Source organism: Bufo bufo, chromosome 5 (assembly GCF_905171765.1).
Source record: "Bufo bufo chromosome 5, aBufBuf1.1, whole genome shotgun sequence".
In the NCBI taxonomy this organism is placed as follows: domain Eukaryota; kingdom Metazoa; phylum Chordata; class Amphibia; order Anura; family Bufonidae; genus Bufo; species Bufo bufo.
Genome location: NC_053393.1, coordinates 177,083,745 through 177,105,743, shown reverse-complemented (window position 1 = coordinate 177,105,743; position 21,999 = coordinate 177,083,745). Strand labels below are relative to the sequence as shown.

The 21,999-nt window shown below is 42.8% G+C and overlaps 1 protein-coding gene across 2 annotated transcripts in view; it reads right to left on the bottom strand.

The window, feature by feature from the left end:
* Window positions 1-21,999, bottom strand: part of GNAL (G protein subunit alpha L) — a 312,386-nt gene that overhangs the window by 4,088 nt on the left and 286,299 nt on the right. For both annotated transcript variants that reach the window (XM_040433535.1, XM_040433536.1), the window contains exons 6-11: window positions 16,748-16,802; window positions 15,594-15,667; window positions 13,213-13,271; window positions 8,661-8,781; window positions 7,730-7,860; window positions 2,183-2,250 (exon numbers count right to left, since the gene is read on the bottom strand). In XM_040433535.1, the coding sequence (XP_040289469.1) occupies window positions 2,183-2,250; window positions 7,730-7,860; window positions 8,661-8,781; window positions 13,213-13,271; window positions 15,594-15,667; window positions 16,748-16,802 (508 nt within the window). The remainder of the gene's footprint in view (window positions 1-2,182; window positions 2,251-7,729; window positions 7,861-8,660; window positions 8,782-13,212; window positions 13,272-15,593; window positions 15,668-16,747; window positions 16,803-21,999) is intronic.

Sequence of the window (21,999 nt, the reverse complement as noted above, 5' to 3'; positions counted from 1 at the left end):
CGTTTTTGACGCAACGCAGGCCCCATAGAACATGCTGCGATTTTCACGCAACGCACAAGTGATGTGTGAAAATCCCCACTCATGTGCACAGCCCCATAGAAATTAATGGGTCCGGATTCAGTGCGGGTGCAATGCGTTCACGTCACGCATTGCACTCACGCTGAAAACTCGCTCGTGTGAAAGGGGCCTTACACTTCTTCATGACCTTAAGAATATAAATAGCTGAAGGACTACCACTGACACAAATATGTAGGTAAACTCTGTCCATAGCGTAGGGGCAATATGCTCGGAAATTCTGTAACAATTTGGTTACAAGGATTCGATATGGCCATTCAGGCTGAGAACTAAAGCTACAATGGGGGTTGGTTTTATGGGTGAGACCAGGATAAAAAAATAATTGTGGAGCTTGGGATGAAATGATTGATCTTTTATCATATGCACCTAACTATAATCACCCTTTAAGTTTAGTAAATATTTCATATTTAATAAGTCCATGATTATTAAAAAAGTAATGCACTTTCTGTGATCTTTGTTGAGCAAAAGAACTAAAACCAAATCTGTCCCCAGTGACCTCCCTATCAATTGTTTGTATAGACACATAGCTGTGGTTCACCTGAATAAAACACTGTTTTTCTTTTGTTGACCTGAGGCTCTGTTTCTGAGTTATACTTTTTCTTAAAATGCAAATTAGGCCTTTGTTGCAATGAGGGCATCACTATTGCTCTTGTTGCACCCAAGCTCCACTCCTTTCAGTTGTCAGCCCCTCCCTGGCTTCTTTGCCACTGCCTGGCTAACCAATCAAAGCAGCCAAGGAGGGTCTGGCCATAAAAAGGAGTAAAGTTTAGGTGCAACAAGAGCAATGGTGATGCCCTCATTAGACCAAAGTATAATTTGCATATTAACACCGGGGAAGCCGTTTGTTGGTGATAAGCTGGAGCCTGTACAAGGCTACCAGAGCTATCACAAGTATATTCCAATGTAGATCTGCATATGGCAGTACTGCACTGGAATACATTTACTAGTGTACTAAATCACATTAGAGTACGGGAGAAGCAATTTAATGACTGCCTGTTCAGGTTCCCAGGGGGGCTTAAAAAAATAAAATAAAAAGATTTAAAAAAAAAAAAAAAAAAGATCATAGGCACCGCTGCATCCCAAAATGCTCATGCTGTTAAAATATAAATATATTTATCCTGTATGATGAATGTTGTAACAGAAAAAACTAATAAAAATTGCCGATTTGCAGTGTTTTTCGTCTCCTCAACTCCCCATAAAATTAAATCATAAGTAATAAAAATAAGTCATACACACACCAATAAAAAATTCAGTTCGCCCACAAAAAAATGAGCCCTCACATAGCTTTGTAGATGGAAATCTAAAAAAAAGTTATGGGGGTCAGAATTAGGCTACATGCACACGACCGTATGTGTTTTGCGGTGCACAAATTGCGAATCCGAAAAAGAAAAACATTTTTTAAAAAAACGGATGACGTCCGTATGGCATCCGTTTTTTTTTTTGCAGATCCATTGTATATGCATATCCTTGTCCGCAAAACGGACAAGAATAGGACAGGCATTATTTTTTTTACGGAATGGAACCACGGACAACGGACGCGGAAAATAAACGGGTGACTATCCCCCCAATAGAAATGAATGGGTCCGCATTCTATCTGCAAAAAAAATTTACGGAACGGATGCGGCAACAAAATACGTTTGTGTACATGTAGCCTTATAGTGATGCACAGCAAAAAATATTTTTTCCCCAAAGTTTATTAAAAAAAAATTTAAATATTGAAACACAAGAAAAACTATATAAATGTGGTATCACTGTAATTGTACTGACCCAGAGGGAAAAGGTCAGTTTTACAGTGTAGGGAATGACGTAAAAACGAATCCAATAAAACTATGGCACAATTAAGTTTTTTCCGATTCCACCCCATTTGGATTTTTCCAGCTTTCCACTACATCGTATGCAATAATACACAGTGACATTAGAAAGTGCAAATGGTCCCTCAAAAAACAAGTCCTCATATGTCTATGTAAATGGAAAAATATAAGAGTTATGTCTCCGGAAAGACAGGGAGTATCCTCAAAGGGTTAATCAGGTGAACTACGGCTATGTGTCTATGCAAATAGTTGGATAGGGAGGTCGCCAGTGACACACTTTTTAAACAAGTACTTACTAAAAATTCATCTCTTATGAAAAACTTGGCCCTCGTCACTTTGGGATCTTCTCCTGCATCTGGTGTTGCTGTAGAAGAGATTTAGACAATTAAGTATAATATAGGCAGAAAGATGTCATAAACCAAACTGAATATTCATGGTAAACTTACAGTACTGCCGAAGGACTAAAGCTCATTTGTTTTGAAGGCTTGTAAAGACCACATTGATCTATTCTCAGTCACGTCTAATATAGCTTGTGAGATGACAAGCTTCTGGCCACCACTAGATAAGCCTGGGCTTAGAGTGTTTTTTGCTTAGCTTTTCCCCGTTTTGTTCTATTTTGTTTTCTATGCTTGTACTCTGATATAAAGTAGTAAATAAAATACAAATAGAAAAAAACATTGTATATATTTCTAGAAACCTTTTCTTTTGAATCAGGTTGTGTGTAAAGTAAATGGTGGCACACAGTATATGGCCTCATGCACGACTGTTTAGGTCCACATCTGATCAGCATTTTTTTTTGTAGATCGCATATGGACCCATTTATTTCTGTATGTCGGTTCTGTGGCCTAGAATATCCATTTCTAACAGAGGGCAGGACGTACCGATCCGCAAAATGCTGAACACAGCCTGTACCTGGTGTTTTGCGGATCTGCAATTTGAAGACCGCAAAAACAGACACGGGCTTGTGCATGAGGCATAAGTAGGATATGCCACCACTCTCTGATAGGTGGGGTGTGACAGCGTGACGACTACCGATCACTAGAATAACATGGTAGCACTACTTAGGCTACTTTCACACTAGCGTTCGGAGCGGGACCGGTCCGTCTGATGTTTCATCAGACGGATCCGCTCCTATAATGCAGACGTTTGCATCCGTTCAGAACGGATCCGTCTGCATTATAACTTAGAAAAATTTCTAAGTGTGAAAGTAGCCTGAACGGATCCGTCCAGACTTTACATTGAAAGTCAATGGGGGCGGATCCGTTTGAAGATTGAGCCATATGGTGTCATCTTCAAACGGATCCGTCCCCATTGACTTACATTGTAAGTCTGGACGGATCCGCTTGCCTCCGCACGGCCTGCAAAGCGGAGGCTGAAAGCCGCCAGACTGATGCATTCTGAGCGGATCCGCGTCCCCTCAGAATGCATTAGGGCTGGATGGCTGCGTTCGGGGCCGCTTGTGAGCCCCTTCAAACGGAGCTCACGAGCGGACACCCGAACGCAGGTGTGAAATTAGCCTTAGAAAGTGTTATGCTATTTCTTCTCCTGTCTACTTCACTTTGCTTTTTTCTGGGCAGCTGCATGGACAGTCATAATAGCCCATGCCGACCGTTTCAATGTGTATCCCATAGAAATGAATAAGATTTGTCAAATGATTTCGTTCCCACAAAATACATGATAAAAACCACAGATAAATAGTACTGAGAAACCAAACAAATTATGATTATCAGAAGAATTATCTGCAGGTCTATGCCCTTAGGAGTAATCAAGTTTCTTCAGCCATAGATAAGTGAACTTTATGATGGTGTTTTACTCTTAAAGGATAACTGTCATATATTTTTTCTTATTTGCTAGTTTATTAGCAACGAAGCCTTTGGGCGAAACCCGGGTCGGGCAGCGATTTTTCAGATGGTTTTATATGCCGATTTCTAGCGGTGCTGTTGTGAGTATAATAAAGCTGCACGGGTACTGCACTATGTTGCTGATCTTTTGAAGGGTTACCGCTGTCCTGTGAAGTTTCGGTCGGCAGTGTGGCGTGTGCCTGTGGGGAAGTTTCAGCGTGGGATACGATTTAAACTGCGCTTTCCTTTAACAAGGCGTTTCCAAACTATATCTCCTTTGAAGCGCGGACCTGGACTCTGGTTTATTGATTGCATGTGATAAGGAGGTTGGATCGACTCCTATTCCCAGGACTGCTGCTTAGTTTGCAACTTTGACACATAGAACTATTTATTTTTCCTTGCTATTAGAGCTAGGCATGTATACCTGAGTTAGTCTGTTAATGATTGTCAAAAGATCTGTAATTACCTTATAATAACAGCTTTCATTAATGTCCTCTGTCCCTTTCCACTGCTCCCTTAAAAGACTTGCTATGGCTTGTCTTTCTCCCAACTTCATGTAAACAGAAGACAGAGGGGTGGTCCTTCACACTGCATGCCTGCATTAAAGGGAACCTGTCACCTGGATTTTGGGTACAGAGCTGAGGACATGGGTTGCTAGATGGCCGCTAGCACATCTGCAATATCCAGTCCCCATAGCTCTCTGTGCTTTTATAGCAGCCCATGTCCTCAGCTCTATACCCAAAATCCAGGTGACAGGTTCTCTTTAAACTTCAGAGTGAGGAGGCGTGTCTCTCAGTAATCCAATCTGATTGGCTGTCAGGAAGCTGCTGGCTACAGCAAGTGTGTATGTGAAGTGAGGGAAAGCAGTTATGGCCTCAGAGACCTAGCAGAGGAGCCATCTTGAGAAGGTCCTCATATTGTAGATGTTTAAACAGCTGTAACTAAGGGAAAAACTCAAGGAAAACAGTGGTATGTGAAGAAACTAAAGATTGCTTTATGCATAATGCTGCTGCAGCAGTAACATATGCTAAAATGGATTTTTTGATGAAAACATGACAGTTACCCTTTAAGTACGTACACCTTGAAATAGCCAGTCGGGGTCTCGTTCGGCCAACAGCTACCTGTACTGACTACCCCATACACATTTAATCGAGCATCTGTGTGTGATTCAGTGTGAGAAAGGAGAACTCTGCTGTTAGATATCTATGTTGGCAACTCTTCTCCTGAGAGAAGATAAGGATGGGGGTCCAAAAAAATCAGTTTGCCTGATTTTTCTCTCCCCTCATATCATTTGTCTGGGGAGAATCAGGAGCTCCCCATGCACATTGGATTATTGTCTGGTCTCGCAGAAAACAGCAGGTTTGACTGACAATACACTAATGTGTATGGGAGCTTTTAAATTTTTTGTCATCAGATACAATCCAATGAGCAATACCCATGAAGAAAAGAAAAGCCCCCAAAAGAGAACTCTATTACTGTACAGCAGCGGCGGCAAGAAGCGCACAGCGTCATAGCAACCAATAACGCCGTGCGCTCGTGCACGAAGCAGGATGGGTTTTCACGGACCGTGGTCTGTGAAAATCCACATATGTGTGAATGAGGCCTAAGACTGTCTTTTCATCAGGTTAAAGTTAGTTTTCCTATGAGGGCTTGTTCACACAAACGTGTTCTGCTCGTTGCCATAATGCGGACCGCATTTGCGGATCCGCAATACACGGGCACCATTCCATGTGCATTGCGCATCACGGATGCGGACCCATTCACTTCAATGGGTCCGCAAATCCGGAGTTGCTGAACGGAAGCACGAACGGAACACAATGGAGTGCTTCCTGGGGTTCCGTTCCGTGCCTCCGCACCGCAAAAAGATAGAACATGCTCTATCTTATTGTGGAACGGAGGGATCTCGGACCCATTCAAGTGAATGGGTCCACGATCCCCATGCGGCTGCCCCACGGACGGTGCCTGTGCATTGCGGAACACAATTTGTGGTGCACAGCGCGGTTCATCTGAACGAGTCATAAGAAGGAGAACAGCATCTGTCCCCATGACCAATACAAACTCCTGTGGTCCAGTGAATCTAAATTCCCATGCTCACCAATGCTTCTATTCAGGTCAGTGATGATGTGGATAATAATGTGTCATAAAAACCATAAGACGGCATGTGTTGTGAGGGTATTTTACATAATTAAGTACTGATTGGTTCTGTCCCCTTTAATTATTACCTTCTATAGTCTTTGTAATAGTATTCCTTGTAATGTAGTGAATTAGGGATAGTTAGATAACACATACAACTAGGGTTGGGCGATATAGACGATATGCAATATAATTGATATAAATTTGGCCAACGATAGAGATTTCGTTTATATCACCATATCGCGGTAGAACATGGCATGCGCCGCTTTCTGCACGCACCATGTTCTCCTGAGCCGCCACAGTGGAGAAGGAGGGAGTCCCTCCCTCCCCACTGTGTGCGGCTGCCACTGACCACCAATGAGAGCAGACTAGGAGGAGGAGGGGAGGGACTGTGGCCACTCCGCCACCAATGAAAACAGATTAGGAGGAGGGGAGGGACTGTGGCCACTCCGCCACCTACGAGAACAGAGTAGGAGGAGGAGGGGCTGTGGCCACTGCGCCACCAATGAATATTGTTAATATGCCTGAATACAAACGTAGCCTGCATGTGCCGGCCATATCCCATACCTGGCGTCTATTACTCCGCTGTGATCCGCCGCAATTAACCCCTCAGGACCTTCTACTCCCCCTCTTCTAAGTATTATATTAATTGCGGCCCCCCCCCTCCACACGATTAAATCATTGGTGGCAGCTTCTGATCGGAGCCCCAGCAGTGTAATCGCGGGGCTCCGATCGGTTACCATGGCAGCCAGGACGCTACTCAAGCCCTGGCTGCCATAGTCAGCTCCCTGCTGCTGTGTGCACTATGCACAGGGCAGCAGGGAGAGTGTGAAGTCCTATTCACCCTAATAGAGCTCTATTAGGGTGAATAGGACAAGGGTTCTAGCCCCTAAGGAGGCTAATAGTTATTAAATAAAAAGTAAAAAAAAAAGTTTTAACCCCCCCCCCCCCAATAGAGACTATATTGCGGTATATATCGCACATGCTTAAAATTATATCTTAATATAGATTTTAGGCCATATCGCCCACCCCTACATACAACCCCCCCCCCCCATTGTGCTGTGACGGCAGCATTCCTGAGTGATTATTTCCCAGACATGTGTACTGGACATCCTTAGGAGGAGGAGCGAAAGATATAAACCTTTTTTTTTTTTTACACAGAGACAAACAACAGGAGCTCCTCAGAGAACATTATCCAGGTAGTATGTTGTAGGTCACCATCTCTCTCTTGTATCACCATGGGTTGTCGGCCATGTGCTACGACTTGGCGACAGGAGTTCCCTGCATTGTGTTGCAGGCCAGTGATTGCTATTTAGTTTTACTACTATGTATGTTTTATATTTTTATCATATTTAGTAAATACATTTCTTCACTTAGCCTGTGTTAGGCTACTTTCACACTTGCGGCAGGACGGATCCGACAGGCTGTTTACCATGTCGGATCCGTCCTTCCGCTATTTCGCCGTGCCCTCGCTCAGTCCCCATTGACTATATTGGGGACGGGGGCGGAGCTCCGGCGCAGCACGGTGGTGCGCGGCGAAAGCCGCTGGACTAAAAAGTCGGACATGCAGGACTTTAGTCCGGCGGCTTTCGCCGTGCACCGCCCCCGTCCCCATTATAGTCAATAGGGACGGAGCAGCGGTCCGGCGGCACAGCGAAATAGCGGAAGGACGGATCCGACATGGTGAACAGCCAGCCGGATCTGTCCTGCCGCAAGTGTGAAAGTACCCTAAGCTTATTTATTCTAAAATCTTTTGAATTCACGTTAAAAGACTGCACAAAACAGTCGAAGTGATATCATGGGGATGTTCTTCTTGCAGACAGCCTATAATTGTAATCTCCGTTAACTTGTACAGTGCCTTTCTCTTACCATCGTCAGGTACAGTGTAGCGCACATATTCTGGGAAGTAATCTTCTATTTTTGATTTCCCCGCCAAGACTTTTTCAGCCAGCATATCTTGTTTGTTCAAAAATAAAATGACAGATATAGTCCGTAACCACCTGTTAGGACAGAAGACATACTTGTGAGTGAGATTAGGCATATCTGCACTACTAGAAATACTTCTCATAATGACTTGATCATCCAACAATAAAAAAGCACAAATATCTACCAAGTATGACACTTTCATATTTAATACATCACAAAAACTATAATTTATTACAATATTTTACAAATAATTTAAGACTTATTTTATTGTTGCTCTAGCCCTCTACATTGCCATCTTCAGTAATTTTTCAAATTAACTTAAGAAATAGCAATAATGAATACGGTTACTGTATATTTTACAAAACCAGACTGCATTATACTGTCAGATTTTTAGATCTCTGCTGCCACCATGTGGCCAACATAAAGAATGTGTATAAGGCATCATGCACACAACTGTGTCCGAATTGCTGTCGGCAATCCACGCATCTGCAAACTACAGATACCTTTAGGCCTCATGCACACAACTATATTTTTCATCTGTCTCTTTTTTGCGGATAGAAGATGGACCCATTCATTTCTATGGATTCTATTTAATGATAGTCAATGGATAACTGATAAACAGTATGGACAGATTTCTGTTGGTATCACTATAAACATAGTCTGCATATGCAGCAGCCCATGCACAAGATTTCAGGGCCACCCTTGGGTGCTCCAAGCACCTGATTTGCATTTAACTGAAAATAAGAATTTATCTGCATCGGTATTACTTATTACAGAGAAAAAGGGCTCATTTTAGTCACTACGATCAACCCTACCAGGCAGTATACTTAGTTTGATAGGGTTTTGGTGACAGATACTTTGCTTACAGCTTTACCTGTTGTTCCAGATACTTTTGAACAGGTCCAGTGCTTCTCGTAGTCTGTTTGTGTTATTGTCTTCTCGAATGACCATGTTGTAACTGCTACTCGCAACTACAAAAATGATAGCTGTAACATCTGGAACAGAAAGCAGTTTTGGTAAATGGCTGGCATAATACATACATCCTGCAAAACAGACATGCTTTCCACGAAGAGATTAATGTGGTCTCCCTGTCCCATCTCAAAGTCTGTATGGTTACACCTGGTCACCTATTTTTTCCCCATCTAAGATATCACTCTGTCTCGATTTCCCACCTGGAGCCCACACACACTGGTCCAGATTCACTAATGTGCACCTAAAATCTATCTAAAAGTGGCAAAAATAAGGGTTTCTAAATTTTTTCCAACTGGCATGAAAAGGGGTAGGACTCATTTAAAAGGGTGGATCTTTGAGGGGAAATGGATGTGACCTAGATTATGTTGTTTTGCACTACAATTCTGGTGTCAAATTCTGTCTGAAAGTAAGCCAACCAACAGTTGGTAAACAGACTAAAATGTCTATTCCTGTACCACATTTATCATCCAGCCCTGTTCTCCATGTATTCAATAGTCTTGCTAGCAGCAGGTAACGTAGCATACAGAGTGGGTCCAGTATATATTGCATGTGGAATATGCTTGCCCTGAATTCACTAAAGGCCAGCATTTAGCATAGGTTCCCATCCGATTGAGGTCACCATGCCGTGGTGGATGGGCACAAATAATTTTGATCAAATGTACAGTTGCAAGAAAAAGTATGTGAACCCTTTGGAATTATATGGATTTCTCCACAAATTGGTCATAAAATGTGATCTGATCTTCATCTAAGTCACAACAATAGACAATCACAGTCTGCTTAAACTAATAACACACAAAGAATTAAATGTTACCATGTTTTTATTGAACACACCATGTAAACATTCACAGTGCAGGTGGAAAAAGTATGTGAACCCTTGGATTTAATAACTGGTTGAACCTCCTTTGGCAGCAATAACTTCAACCAAACGTTTCCTGTAGTTGCAGATCAGACGTGCACAACGGTCAGGAGTAATTCTTGACCATTCCTCTTTACAGAACTGTTTCAGTTCAGCAATATTCTTGGGATGTCTGGTGTGAATCGCTTTCTTGAGGTCATGCCACAGCATCTCAATCGGGTTGAGGTCAGGACTCTGACTGGGCCACTCCAGAAGGCGAATTTTCTTCTGTTTAAGCCATTCTGTTGTTGATTTACTTCTACGCTTTGAGTCGTTGTCCTGTTGCAACATCCATTTTCTGTTAAGCTTCAGCTGGTGGACAGATGGCCTTAAGTTCTCCTGCAAAATGTCTTGATAAACTTGGAAATTAATTTTTCCTTCGATGATCGCAATCCGTCCAGGCCCTGACGCAGCAAAGCAGCCCCAAACCATGATGCCCCCACCACCATACTTCACAGTTGGGATGAGGTTTTGATGTTGGTGTGCTGTGCCTCTTTTTCTCCACACATAGTGTTGTGTGTTTCTTCCAAACACCTCAACTTTGGTTTCATCTGTCCACAGAATATTTTGCCAGTACTGCTGTGGAACATCCAGGTGCTCTTGTGCAAACTGTAAACGTGCAGCAATGTTTTTTTTGGACAGCAGTGGCCTCCTCTGTGGTATCCTCCCATGAAATCTATTCTTGTTTAGTGTTTTACGTATCGTAGATTCGCTAACAGGGATGTTAGCATATGCCAGAGTCTTTTGTAAGTCTTTAGCTGACATTCTAGGATTCTTCTTCACCTCATTGAGCAGTCTGCGCTGTGCTCTTGCAGTCATCTTTACAGGACGGCCACTCCTATGGAGAGTAGCAGCAGTGCTGAACTTTCTCCATTTATAGACAATTTGTCTTACCGTGGACTGATGAACAGCAAGGCTTTTGGAGATACTTTTATAACCCTTTCCAGCTTTATGCAAGTCAACAATTCTTAATCGTAGGTCTTCTGAGAGCTCTTTTGTGTGAGGCATCATTCACATCAGGCAATGCTTCTTGTGAAAAGCAAACCCAGAACTGGTGTGTGTTTTTTTATTATAGGGCAGGGCAGCTGTAACCAACACCTCCAATCTCATCTCATTGATTGGACTCCAGTTGGCTGACACCTCACTCCAATTAGCTCTTGGAGAGGTCATTAGTCTAGGGGTTCACATACTTTTTCCAACTGCACTGTGAATATTTACATGGTGTGTTCAATAAAAACAAACATAGTAACATTTAATTCTTTGTGTGTTATTAGTTTAAGCAGACTGTGATTGTCTATTGTTGTGACTTAGATGAAGATCAGATCACATTTCATGACCAATTTGTGCAGAAATCCATATCATTCCAAAGGGTTCACATACTTTTTCTTGCAACTGTATTTGCCAAGAACCTCCCATTCATCTATATAGTAAGTATAGCATTAGTTTCTATACTTTGTGATCATATGTTTTGTGTAAGCAGAATGCTGTTGCACTGTATTCAATTTAGTATTCTCAGCCATGGTTACACGCACTTGCGTCTAAGGATGTGCTGACTAACTTTTGTATTCTAAAAAAAATAATGGCTGCACACCATTATACATACAAACAATAGAGCTAAGAAATGGGGATCATACTAAATAAAAGTGGTATAATACCTACTATAAATGAGTCAATGGAAGCTCTTAGCGCACATATCTGATCAAACGTGTGTCGGGCACATCCACCAGGCGTCAAGGTGGCTTACGCAGATGGGTCCCTAACACTAGTATACTGCCTCTCTTTGGACTTACCTAAACCTACAATATTCAGGGCCGTGTAGGAACCAGCTACATAAGTACTCTGCTCAGAAGTCCCAGGTAGATGGGAGTGTTCAGTCTAAAAGAGGCGCTACCCTCAATTAATACTACAAGAAAATTTAGACTAGAACCTTCAGAATCACAGGTGCATATCCATGAAGCAAACATGATTCTAAAAAAGAAAATGGTTGCACACCATTATACATACAAAGAATAGAGCTAAGAAATGGGGATCAGTCTAAATAAAAGTGGTATAATACCTACTATAAATGAGTAAATTTTCGTGTTTGCTTCATGGATATGCACCTGTGATTCTGAAGGTTCTAGTCTAGATTTTCTTGTAACTTTTGTATTCATCACCTAGCCTGATCCACTGTGATAAATCTGGTGTGGGTCTAGATGGCCTGTATAAGCTTACTACCTTTATAGGCTTAGTCAATCTGGGCAGCTGAATGTAAAATATGGCCCATCTGCTGGACAAAAACATGCTAAGCTGCCAAACCACTGTACACCAAGGACAGAATACTTAGTTATGAGATACTGTCCTGACAGGGGGGTCCCACCATAACATGCATACTCCTCATCATAAAAATAAAACATATTTGTCATTTACATCTGTCAAAATAGATCCAGTGAAGAGCTGACATTTTCTCACATAGCAAATATGGTGTCACCTAGTGTTCAAAGTGTGTAGTAATGTGCTCAGCAATTAGTGCTGCTGGACACACATGCTCAGTCAGTCTCCTCACACAGCCAGGTCTCTACATAGTGATCCTCTGATCACAACAACTTTATTCCCTGACAAGCAGGGCAGAAATAGCTCTACTGGCTGCTCTGCAATGACAAGCCAACAATACAACAGGGTGCAAGAACCCTCCCAATGGCAACTCAGATATCTGCTTTCCAAACCATTCTATGATCTAGAGAGGTGATATGATATTGAGCTTACAGGGGCAGACTGGCCATAGACCCTACAGTGAAATTCCCTGGCGGGCCGATGCTCAGGGGCTGCTTGAGCCAGGGAGAGCAGCTGCGGTGATGGAACCTGATGAAGTGGAGGAAGGAGGAGGGTAGTTCAAGTGGCAGACAAGGCAGGGCAAGGGAAAGGACTGGGGTATCTTAGCATCCACGGTTACCGTAGTTGGTTGTCACGCTTTGTCAGAGAGCTTACAGCACCAATGCTGCTACTAAATACTTCAAATAGCAGCATCTGGAACATGCATGCGCATACTATGATGCACCTGTTCTGTCAATCAATTGAAAGGTTTCTTCTCCCTTGTTTATACAATATGAATATCCATTACATTAGTGTAGGTCCTTGTTACGGACAGATCGTCTCTACATGTTGTAGGCAATCTTTGAGGCTTTTGATAAAGGGTCCACAATGCAGAAACAAAATAATATTTTGTTACTACAGTATTCAACTTCTCACAGAACCATTTTAAATTTTAGACAGAAATATGTATTCTTCTTCCTGACAGCTGTCTGAACGTAACTGCTCCATAGTGAGCCATGTACATACCATCCCTGCTGGTTGTAGGTCTGAGAACAGTACTATTCATAAAGGTGGAAGAGGAGGCCGACAGACATCCGGTGTCATGACCTTGGTCATGTTGCTTTATATTACTTGTGATGCAATGCATGAATGTGGCATTTCTGCATCAGTACCCGTGGGGTCCTGCAGCAGTTTTAACAGATTCCATACCACAGGAACATACAGATGGTACCATCTAGATAATTATATGGAGGAAATAGACACTTACCATTAAAACATTGGATCCATTTTCTTCTTTCATCTCTTTGTCCCCCTACATCAAACATACTGTTGGAAAGACACAAGTAACATTCTGTCAGTCAGCACAAGTGATTTAGGAAAGCACTGTAGGACAGATGTGGATGCTCCCCGAATCTGGCCACTTTGCAGGGTCCCCTGCATAATTATGTAGTGACTAATATTAGAGGAAAGAGCTGGCACTGAAATCTCATAACAGTTTAGAGTTTACTCATCATGTCAGTGACTTTTCAGCATAAGCTGCCATGAGTGTGTAACTGAGGAATAAAACTAGGTCTGGCCACTATGTGATTTGTATCTGCCATTTATCACCAGTTTTCCTTTCTACAAACTCCATCTTTAATTCTCAGTTTTCTCTAAGCAAGTGGCAGAGGCCATTAAGTCTGCCATACACAGCACACAGAGAAGAGGAGATCCTGCTACCTTACTTCTTGGTAGCACATTATACAGCAGCACTGAGCAGTGTAGCTGTGAATACAGCACTGGGGCAACATAGTAAACTTGTTAGAGTCTTCAGCTGCATCTCTGTGTCACTTTCCTTCTCTCTCACTCGTGCTCATTCTCCCTCTCCCTAGACTTCTAATCTTATCAGTGAAATGTTAGTTTGTCTAAACCCTGAAGAAGTGGAGAAAGAGGCATTTTTGTAATAACATATATTACAAAATCTCCAATATTAGCATGTACTATCGATTCATCAAAGAGTTCAAGTACTCTGACCAATTAATGGGATTTGCCCATCTCAGACTTTGGTGGCATATCGCTAGGATATGAATGTGTGAATGAGGCTTGATAAAATCTGATTCACTATAATGTGACATCTGGCTAATAAGTTTTTACAGTGGAAAAACTGCATGTATGGCCCCTTTCACACAAGCGAGTTTTCCGCGTGGGTGCAATGCGTGACGTGAATGCGTAGCACCCATACTGAATCAGACACCCGATCATTATTATTTTCCCTTATAACATGGTTATAAGGGAAAATAATAGCATTCTTAATACAGAATGCATAGTACAATAGGGCTGGAGGGGTTAAAAAATAAATAAAAACAATTTAACTCGCCTTAATCCACTTGTTCGCGCAGCCCCGCTTCTCTTCTGCCTTCATCTGTGAGGAAAAGGACCTGTGGTGACGGCACTGCACTCATCACATGATCCAGCCCCATGGTGATGGATCATGTGATGAGCGCAGTGATGTCACCACAGGTCCTTTTCCTCACAGATGAAGGCAGAAGAGAAGCGGGGCTGCGCGAACAAGTGGATTAAGGCGAGTTAAATTTTTTTTATTTATTTTTAACCCCTCCAGCCCTATTGTACTATGCATTCTGTATTAAGAATGCTATTATTTTCCCTTATAACCATGTTTTAAGGGAAAATAATAATGATCGGGTCCCCATCCCAATTGTCTCCTAGCAACCGTGCGTGAAAATCGCACCGCATCCGCACTTGCTTGCGGATGCTTGCGATTTTCACGCAGCCCAATTCACTTCTATGGGGCCTGCGTTGCGTGAAAAACACACAAAATAGAGCTTGCTGCAATTTTCACGCAACGCACAAGTGATGCGTGAAAATCACCGCTCATGTGCACAGCCCCATAGAAATGAATGGGTCTGGATTCAGTGCGGGTGCAATGCGTTCACCTCACGCATTGCACCTGCGCGGAAAACTCGCCTGTGTGAAAGGGGCCTAAGGGTCCATTCACACGTCCGCAAAATGGGTCCGCATCTGTTCCGCAATTTTGCGGAAAAGGGTGCAGACCCATTCATTTTCAATAGGGCCGGAATGTGCTGTCCGCATCCGCATTTACGGATCCGCACTTCTGCATCCGTGCTTCAGTTTCCGCAAAAAAATAGAACATGTCCTCTTCTTGTCTGCAATTACGGACAAGATTAGGCATTTTCTATTATAGTGCCGGCGATGTACGGTCCGCAAATTGCGGAATGCACATTGCAGTGTCTGTGTTTTGTGGATCCGCAGAACACTTACGGATGTGTGAATGGACCCTAAAACGCATTGCACCCGCGTTGAAAAAACTGAACAACTGAATGCAATTGCAGACAAAACTGACTGAACTTGCTTTCAAAATGGTGCGAGTTTTACTGAACGCATCCTGACACAATCCATATCGTTAGTGTGAAAGAGGCCTTACAGTTACTTCAAGTTAGTTTTCTATGGACACATCTAAGACTAAAGTCTGGAGACCTTCACACACATTAGATGGTTGGCCAGTCCCACTGAAATCAGTGGATTCGGCCAACATCAATCTAATGTGTATAGCCATTACTGCTAATTGTATTAATGTCACAATATTCACATACAAAATTCTAAGAAATTTAAAATGATTTTTGTACTTACTGAAAATTTACTTTGTCTACTTGAAATCGCGTTTCGAAAATCCCTGATGTCAACACTCTGCATCTTAATAAATCCTGAAACACGTGAACACAGGAACACATATAAGGAACAGAGGTTTAAATATTAAAATTTTAAGTTTTACTGAATCGTTTCCCTCAAAACTAGATCAGTCTGCTCAGCTCCTCCTGCTCTATAACAAGGTATCTGCAGATTGCCCTGTATTTTGTGGTGGTGGGGTCTGTCCTCTTTAATAAGCCACCCTCAGAAGTCAATAGGTCTATCCTGTACCTCCCTCTTCATAACGAGGCACACAGAGGTATTTATTGTCATGTTCATTCAAAATTCTACAGAAAAAACTCTAGATGCAGCATCAAGAAGATCGACACCATAAAGCAGCACATGAAGTGTGGGGTCATGGAGTTCTGCCTTGTGCTGTACAGGTCCACTGCCTGCACAACCAGCAGGATAAGGCTAGGGCTACAAGACGACATGTGTCGTGTGACAATACAGTAAGTCGCGTGACACAAAGTGCACAACTACACTGCAACGTGTCGCACGACATCGATGCCGCACCAATGTTGCGCAACAATTTTTATAATGATAGTCTATGGTGTCGCACTGCGACATGACAGTCGCTGAAAAATCCATCTTGGATGGATTTTTTGCTAGTCGTCTCGCAGTCGCAGTGCGACACCATAGACTATCATTATAAAAATTGGCGCGCGACATTGGTGCGACACATGTCGTCGTGTAGTCCTAGCCTAAAGCATGCAGCCTCCCAATTAGATCTTCAGTAAGTTGTCTTTTATGGTTGTCTCTATTTCAGTTTAATAAGCGAGATGCCTTCAAGTACATTTAATAAACTAACACAACACGGTACGTTATTGTGTTACAAACTTTGCTGTTTTTTTGCGGCAAACTGATGCATGCTGAGCGGATCCTTATACATTCAGAATGCATTAGGGCAAAACTGATCCGTTTTGGACCGCTTATGAGAGCCCATGACAGATCTGAGAAACGGAAAGCCAAAACACTAGTGTGAAAGTTGCCTTATTCTGCCAGGAACAGCCTGTATATGTGTTCTGTCATCTTTAGGGTATAGTATATACATATATATAAATAACATTTTGCAACACTAATATAAAACAACTCACCTGATCTGTTGGTGTGTAGTCATTTTGCCTAACATGGTCGATTTTCTCTAGAAAGCTAAAAAATAAAAAAATTTAAATCAATTGCGACCAGTGAATATATCATATTCAGAAAAAAAAAATATGGATCTCAAATGCAAATGGTGTTTAGACACACATTCATATTTAACTATTAAAGAGACACACCTGCCATTGCACTGGTTACCCACCAGGTGGCAGGCTGTACATACATTCTAGCACTTCAGTGAAAGGAGTGCAGGACACATGAGCGCGTTCACTGAATACTGTACATGACGAGCTGCACCTTCACCACTGTACGGCTTGCAGGAGAGGTTAGGTTACTTTCTATTTACTGGAACAAGAGTGATCATTTCATGAGAAATAAGCAATTAGGTTTCCAGCTTCAGGTCAAGGCTGTAGAACTGGATTTTCGTACAACTTACAGGGTTCTCTTGTCATACCCAAGGATGAGGATGTGGCACATAACAGCATGCAGACCGAGATATTAACTTATAGAGGTGAATTGGGGACATTTACTAAAGCTTTTACATCACAAGTCTTGTGGCGTAAAAGAGGTGCACATTATAGTGCACACCTTATTTGCACAATTATTTGTGGCTTTTGGAGCTTTTCAACACTTTTCTAAAGTGGGTGGGGATTAGAGTTGCTGTAGACTTCAGTTTCTGGCCCACAGACTGCCAGAGATGAAGATCGGCAATACATTAAGGGAAGAATGGATGCAGAGGAGCTCTTCGCAAGCTCTGCCTCTAATACCACCAGATACAAGGTAGCCATCCAATAGGTCAATGTTCTTTCCAAGAATTCCAGAGGAGCACGTATGGCCTATAAGACGTATCTCACTCCGGCACAGAGTTCAGGGCTAGCTTCTGGGAACACCAGTCTAGATAAATGTCCCCCAATTAGTTCATGGTTTTCATTCAATGCATAATTAGACTTTTCACACAAAAATGTGCTTCACCCGTTAATCTGGGGCTCGGGCACTAATGTCCAGTTGAAGTTATACATTTATTTACACCTTACAGCAATATTCATAAAAATGTGGTTTTTCACAATTCCTGACATTTAATCTTAGTACACATTCCTTCCCTTAGGTCAGTCAGGATCACTACTATATTTCAAGAATGTGAAACTAGAGACAATGCTAAAGTTCAGCTTTTACTTCTTGTATCACATTCCCAGACGTGTGGCTAGTATCTGGTAGCTTTGCCTTTAAATTGTCTAACTTGGGGGTCAAATGTTTTGGCTCGCTTTCCACTCTTACAATAAGTTGCTAAAATTTTGGCCTGTTCCTCAGGTGGAAGCGAGTCAGGTTTATAGGCCTCCTTGCTCGCACATGCTTTTTCCTGGTTTCCTCAACATCCTTTTAAACAATCATTTATAAAGGTGACTTGAATTTTGTAATGTATTTCTTTTATATTTATGGCTCCTATTTTCCGTTCTGGGCTGTGGTCACATGACCCTGTCCATGCAGCAACAGGAGCGGTAATATGGTAGAGTCTATGTAACTAGCTGGGTGGGAGGAGCTAGCTGGGTGCTGTTAGGGGCGGTGCTGGAGCGGGGTCAGAGAAAGGAGAAGTGCATCATGGGTTTGGTGGGATACACCAACAGGAAGTGCTACATACAGGATGGAAACAAACCAGTGTGATTTGTTTAAATGATGAAAACGGGTCAGAAGGCCCCAAATTGAAAATAAGTGCACGAGGAAGATGTACATGAGGTTACAACTACATGAGTTGTACCCCCTTTAAGTTATTTAAAGTATGCTTGGGGCCTACAAAACAAAAAAAGATACAGTAGTGGGTGAGGAAGGGGGTGCGGATACAGTTTCTCTTTATCTAAACTAATACACATGCCAGGCCCATGTCTGCCAGACTGTGCAAAGTTGATTTTTAAAAGAACTGCCTGGCACCTGAGCATCTGTCTTTCCTCACTGTGTTAGAAGTGTAGGTGCCGGGAAAGCTCTTCGTGCATATATTAGAAGGCCTCCATTCACCAGACAGAGGCCCCTTTTGGCCTCTGTTCAGCTGGTGTAACGTCAGGATTGCTGGATGAAACAGCGAGGCAGATTACGCTATCCCATCCAGATGCGTCCTGTAAAAATATGTATCCATTAAATGGAAGCCATAACAGCCTATGGGGGATGGGTGCCTGCCACTATTAGACACCATCACAGCCTCCCTTTAACAGATACCCCATTCCTGGGGTACTGTACTCAAGGACAGTAAGGCTCCATTCACACGTCCGCAATGTGTTTTGCGGATACACGGAGTCACGGATCCGCAAAACACGGAAAGCGGCAATGTGCGTTCCGCATTTTGCGGACCGCACATTGCCGACATAATAGAATATGCCTGTTCTTGTCCGCAATTACGGACAAGAATAGGACATGTTCTATTTTTTGGCGGAAACGGAAGCACGGATGCGGAAGTGCGGATCCGCAAATGTGGATGCGGACAGCACATTCCGTCCCCATAGAGAATGAATGGGTCCGCACCCTTTCCGCAAAATTGCGGAAAGGATGCGGACACATTTTGCAGACGTGTGAATGGAGCCTAACAGCGTGAAAAGACTCCTAGAAGGTAAGAAAGTCAGATGGGCAACCGTGTGCGGCCATCTCCCCAATTTTTTTTTTAGTTAGCTGAATGTAGCCTTTTAATGCCCTTTAAATGGAGTCCGTCACCCCCTTGGAGCACTTTTTGAGAAATAGTATTGGTCCTGCAGAGTCCAGAATTTGTGTATACTCTCCCAACCATTCCCCCGCTGTGCATACACAAACCGGTGGAGGCATGGAGGGGTAGCAGGTGTGACTTTTTAAAAAAATTGTCGCATTAAGAAAACCAAAACAGTTGTTTGATCCTCAAGATCAATATCTGATCCGTGGGGGCCCTGACACATGCCAATCAGCTGTTTGAAGAGACGGATCGTCTCGGCCCATTCATTGGTCACATGGCCTATTTACAGCTCACCTCCATTCAAGGGATTGGGCCTGGGCTGCCATACCAAGCAGAGCCGCTATCCAATGGACTGTACTGTGCTTGCTGAGCTAAGGAGGCTGCAGCACTCACTGGAGTTGGTCGTCCTCTAAACAGCTGATCGGTGGGGGTGCCGTGTCGGACGCCCACATATCAGATATTGATTATGTATCCTGAGTATAGGCCATCAATATTAAACTCCCGGAAAACCCCTTTAATGTACTTTCTCCATATTACAATTCCACAAACGCGGCTACCCTCTGCTATTTTATCAAGCAAACCTGATCGCATTAGGGACATGCACATACCGCAAACACAAAAGAGCCACCCTGAATGACAGAGATACACCATCAAGATTTATGTGGGAAAGTGTAAAATCTGGTAAGAATTCATACACACGTGTCATGGTATCTAAATATTGACACAGTAAAACTTTAAACAGCGTGGAAGAGCAGTAACATTGACATAAGCGGAGGAAACGGAAACAATGAGGCTATTGGGAAGGGGGGTCCCATTAATTATGTAAACTCTGAGAACTGTCCTTCCACGCGGTGATTTACTGCTGTCTTCCTGCGCCAATGTCAGATATTACAGTGCACAGCTCCCCACCTTACACAGAGGTATGGCTTCTCTGAGCACAGCAATTAACACCACCCTCACCATTAACGGCCGCACATTCAGAACCGTCTCAAGCACAGGCTAATGGCAACTGAAAGCTTTTAGTCTGCGAATCATTAGCAATTTTAATATTACATGAAACACTGCTAAATTTGTGCTTCAACCAATCCCGCTCCAGCCTACTGTAAAACACATATGGCTGCTAGAGATCATCAGACAATCATATGGACTGGACTCACTCTTCATTGTGTTTCCCAGAACCCCAAAATCGAATATCAATAAGGCTACTTTCACATCTGCGCTTTCCCTTTCCGGTATTGAGATCCGTCAGAGGATGTCAAAAAAAGGAGGAAAATGCTAAAGTTTTGTCCCCATTTATCGTCAATGGGGACTGAACTGAACGGAGTGCACCAGAATGCATTCAGTTCCGTTGCGTTCTCATGCTGGACAGAAAAATGCTGCAAGCAGCGTTTGTGTGCGTCATGGGATACTGATACATGAAACACTATGCAAGTCAATGGTGCCGGATCGGTTTTCTCTGAAACAAACGAAAATGGACCTGGCGCCTAATGACTTACAACGGTTTTAGTGCTGGATCCATTTTAGAGATAATACAATCAAATCCATTCATAGCGGATGCCGACGTTGTGAAAGTAGCCTAACCTATGGGATCATTATTTATTTGAAAGCGCCATTAATTCCATGGCTTCACACAAACATGATATAGAAATACAAGAAACTATTAACAGACTGGTACAGAGAGGGGAGAAGATTATCACAAAACTCCAAGACATCACACTGCGCTTTTAATACCTGCAAGTGTAAACCTTATAAAACCAGACACCCCAGCTGGGGGAAAAAAAGTGTACACGGCAATTTAAAAGGGCATCTGTCAGCAGTTTTGTACCCATAAAAACTGGATGACCTGTTGCATCTGTGTTGGTCCCATGTTCTTATGTGCCCGCATTGTTAAGAAAAATTCATTTTCTATTTATATGCAAATGAACCTTTAGGAGCAAACAGGGGGGTTGCTGTTACACCTAGAGGCTCAGCTCACTACAACTCCTCCGCCTTCTGCACTTGAATTGACTTTAGCAGAAGTCAGGGCCAGGAGTGATGACATTTACACTGTCTGTAAGAGAAGAGGGGGCGGCAGTTGCAGAGAGAGCAGAGACTCTAGGACTAACGCCAACGCCCCCATTGCTCCTAGAGGCGCATTAGTATATCTTAAAATTTCCTTTTTCTCAGCAATGCGGGCACATGTGAACATGGGACCAACACAGATGCCAAGCGCACATGCAACAGGTCAGCCAGGTTCATAGGTACAAATCTGCTAACAGATGCCCTTTAAGTATTTACAACCTAGACCTTGTAAACTGTGCTGCAATTTTATGCAAATTGGTGCATCTAGCCAAAGTATTAAGGCTTTCTAGAAAGAGGTGTGGCTTGCTGTAACAGGGTGTGGCTTACCAGGAATGGGAGTGGCCCAGGATGGAAGATTTTGCTCCAAACCTGCACAACAATTCTGGGTGTAAAATTTCTTCTTGAAGTAAGCCAACAGCTGGTATAAAGTAAGACAAAAGTGTCTATCCTTGCACCACATTTATCATCCAGCCTGAGGCTCTGTTTTAAATCTGGTGCAAG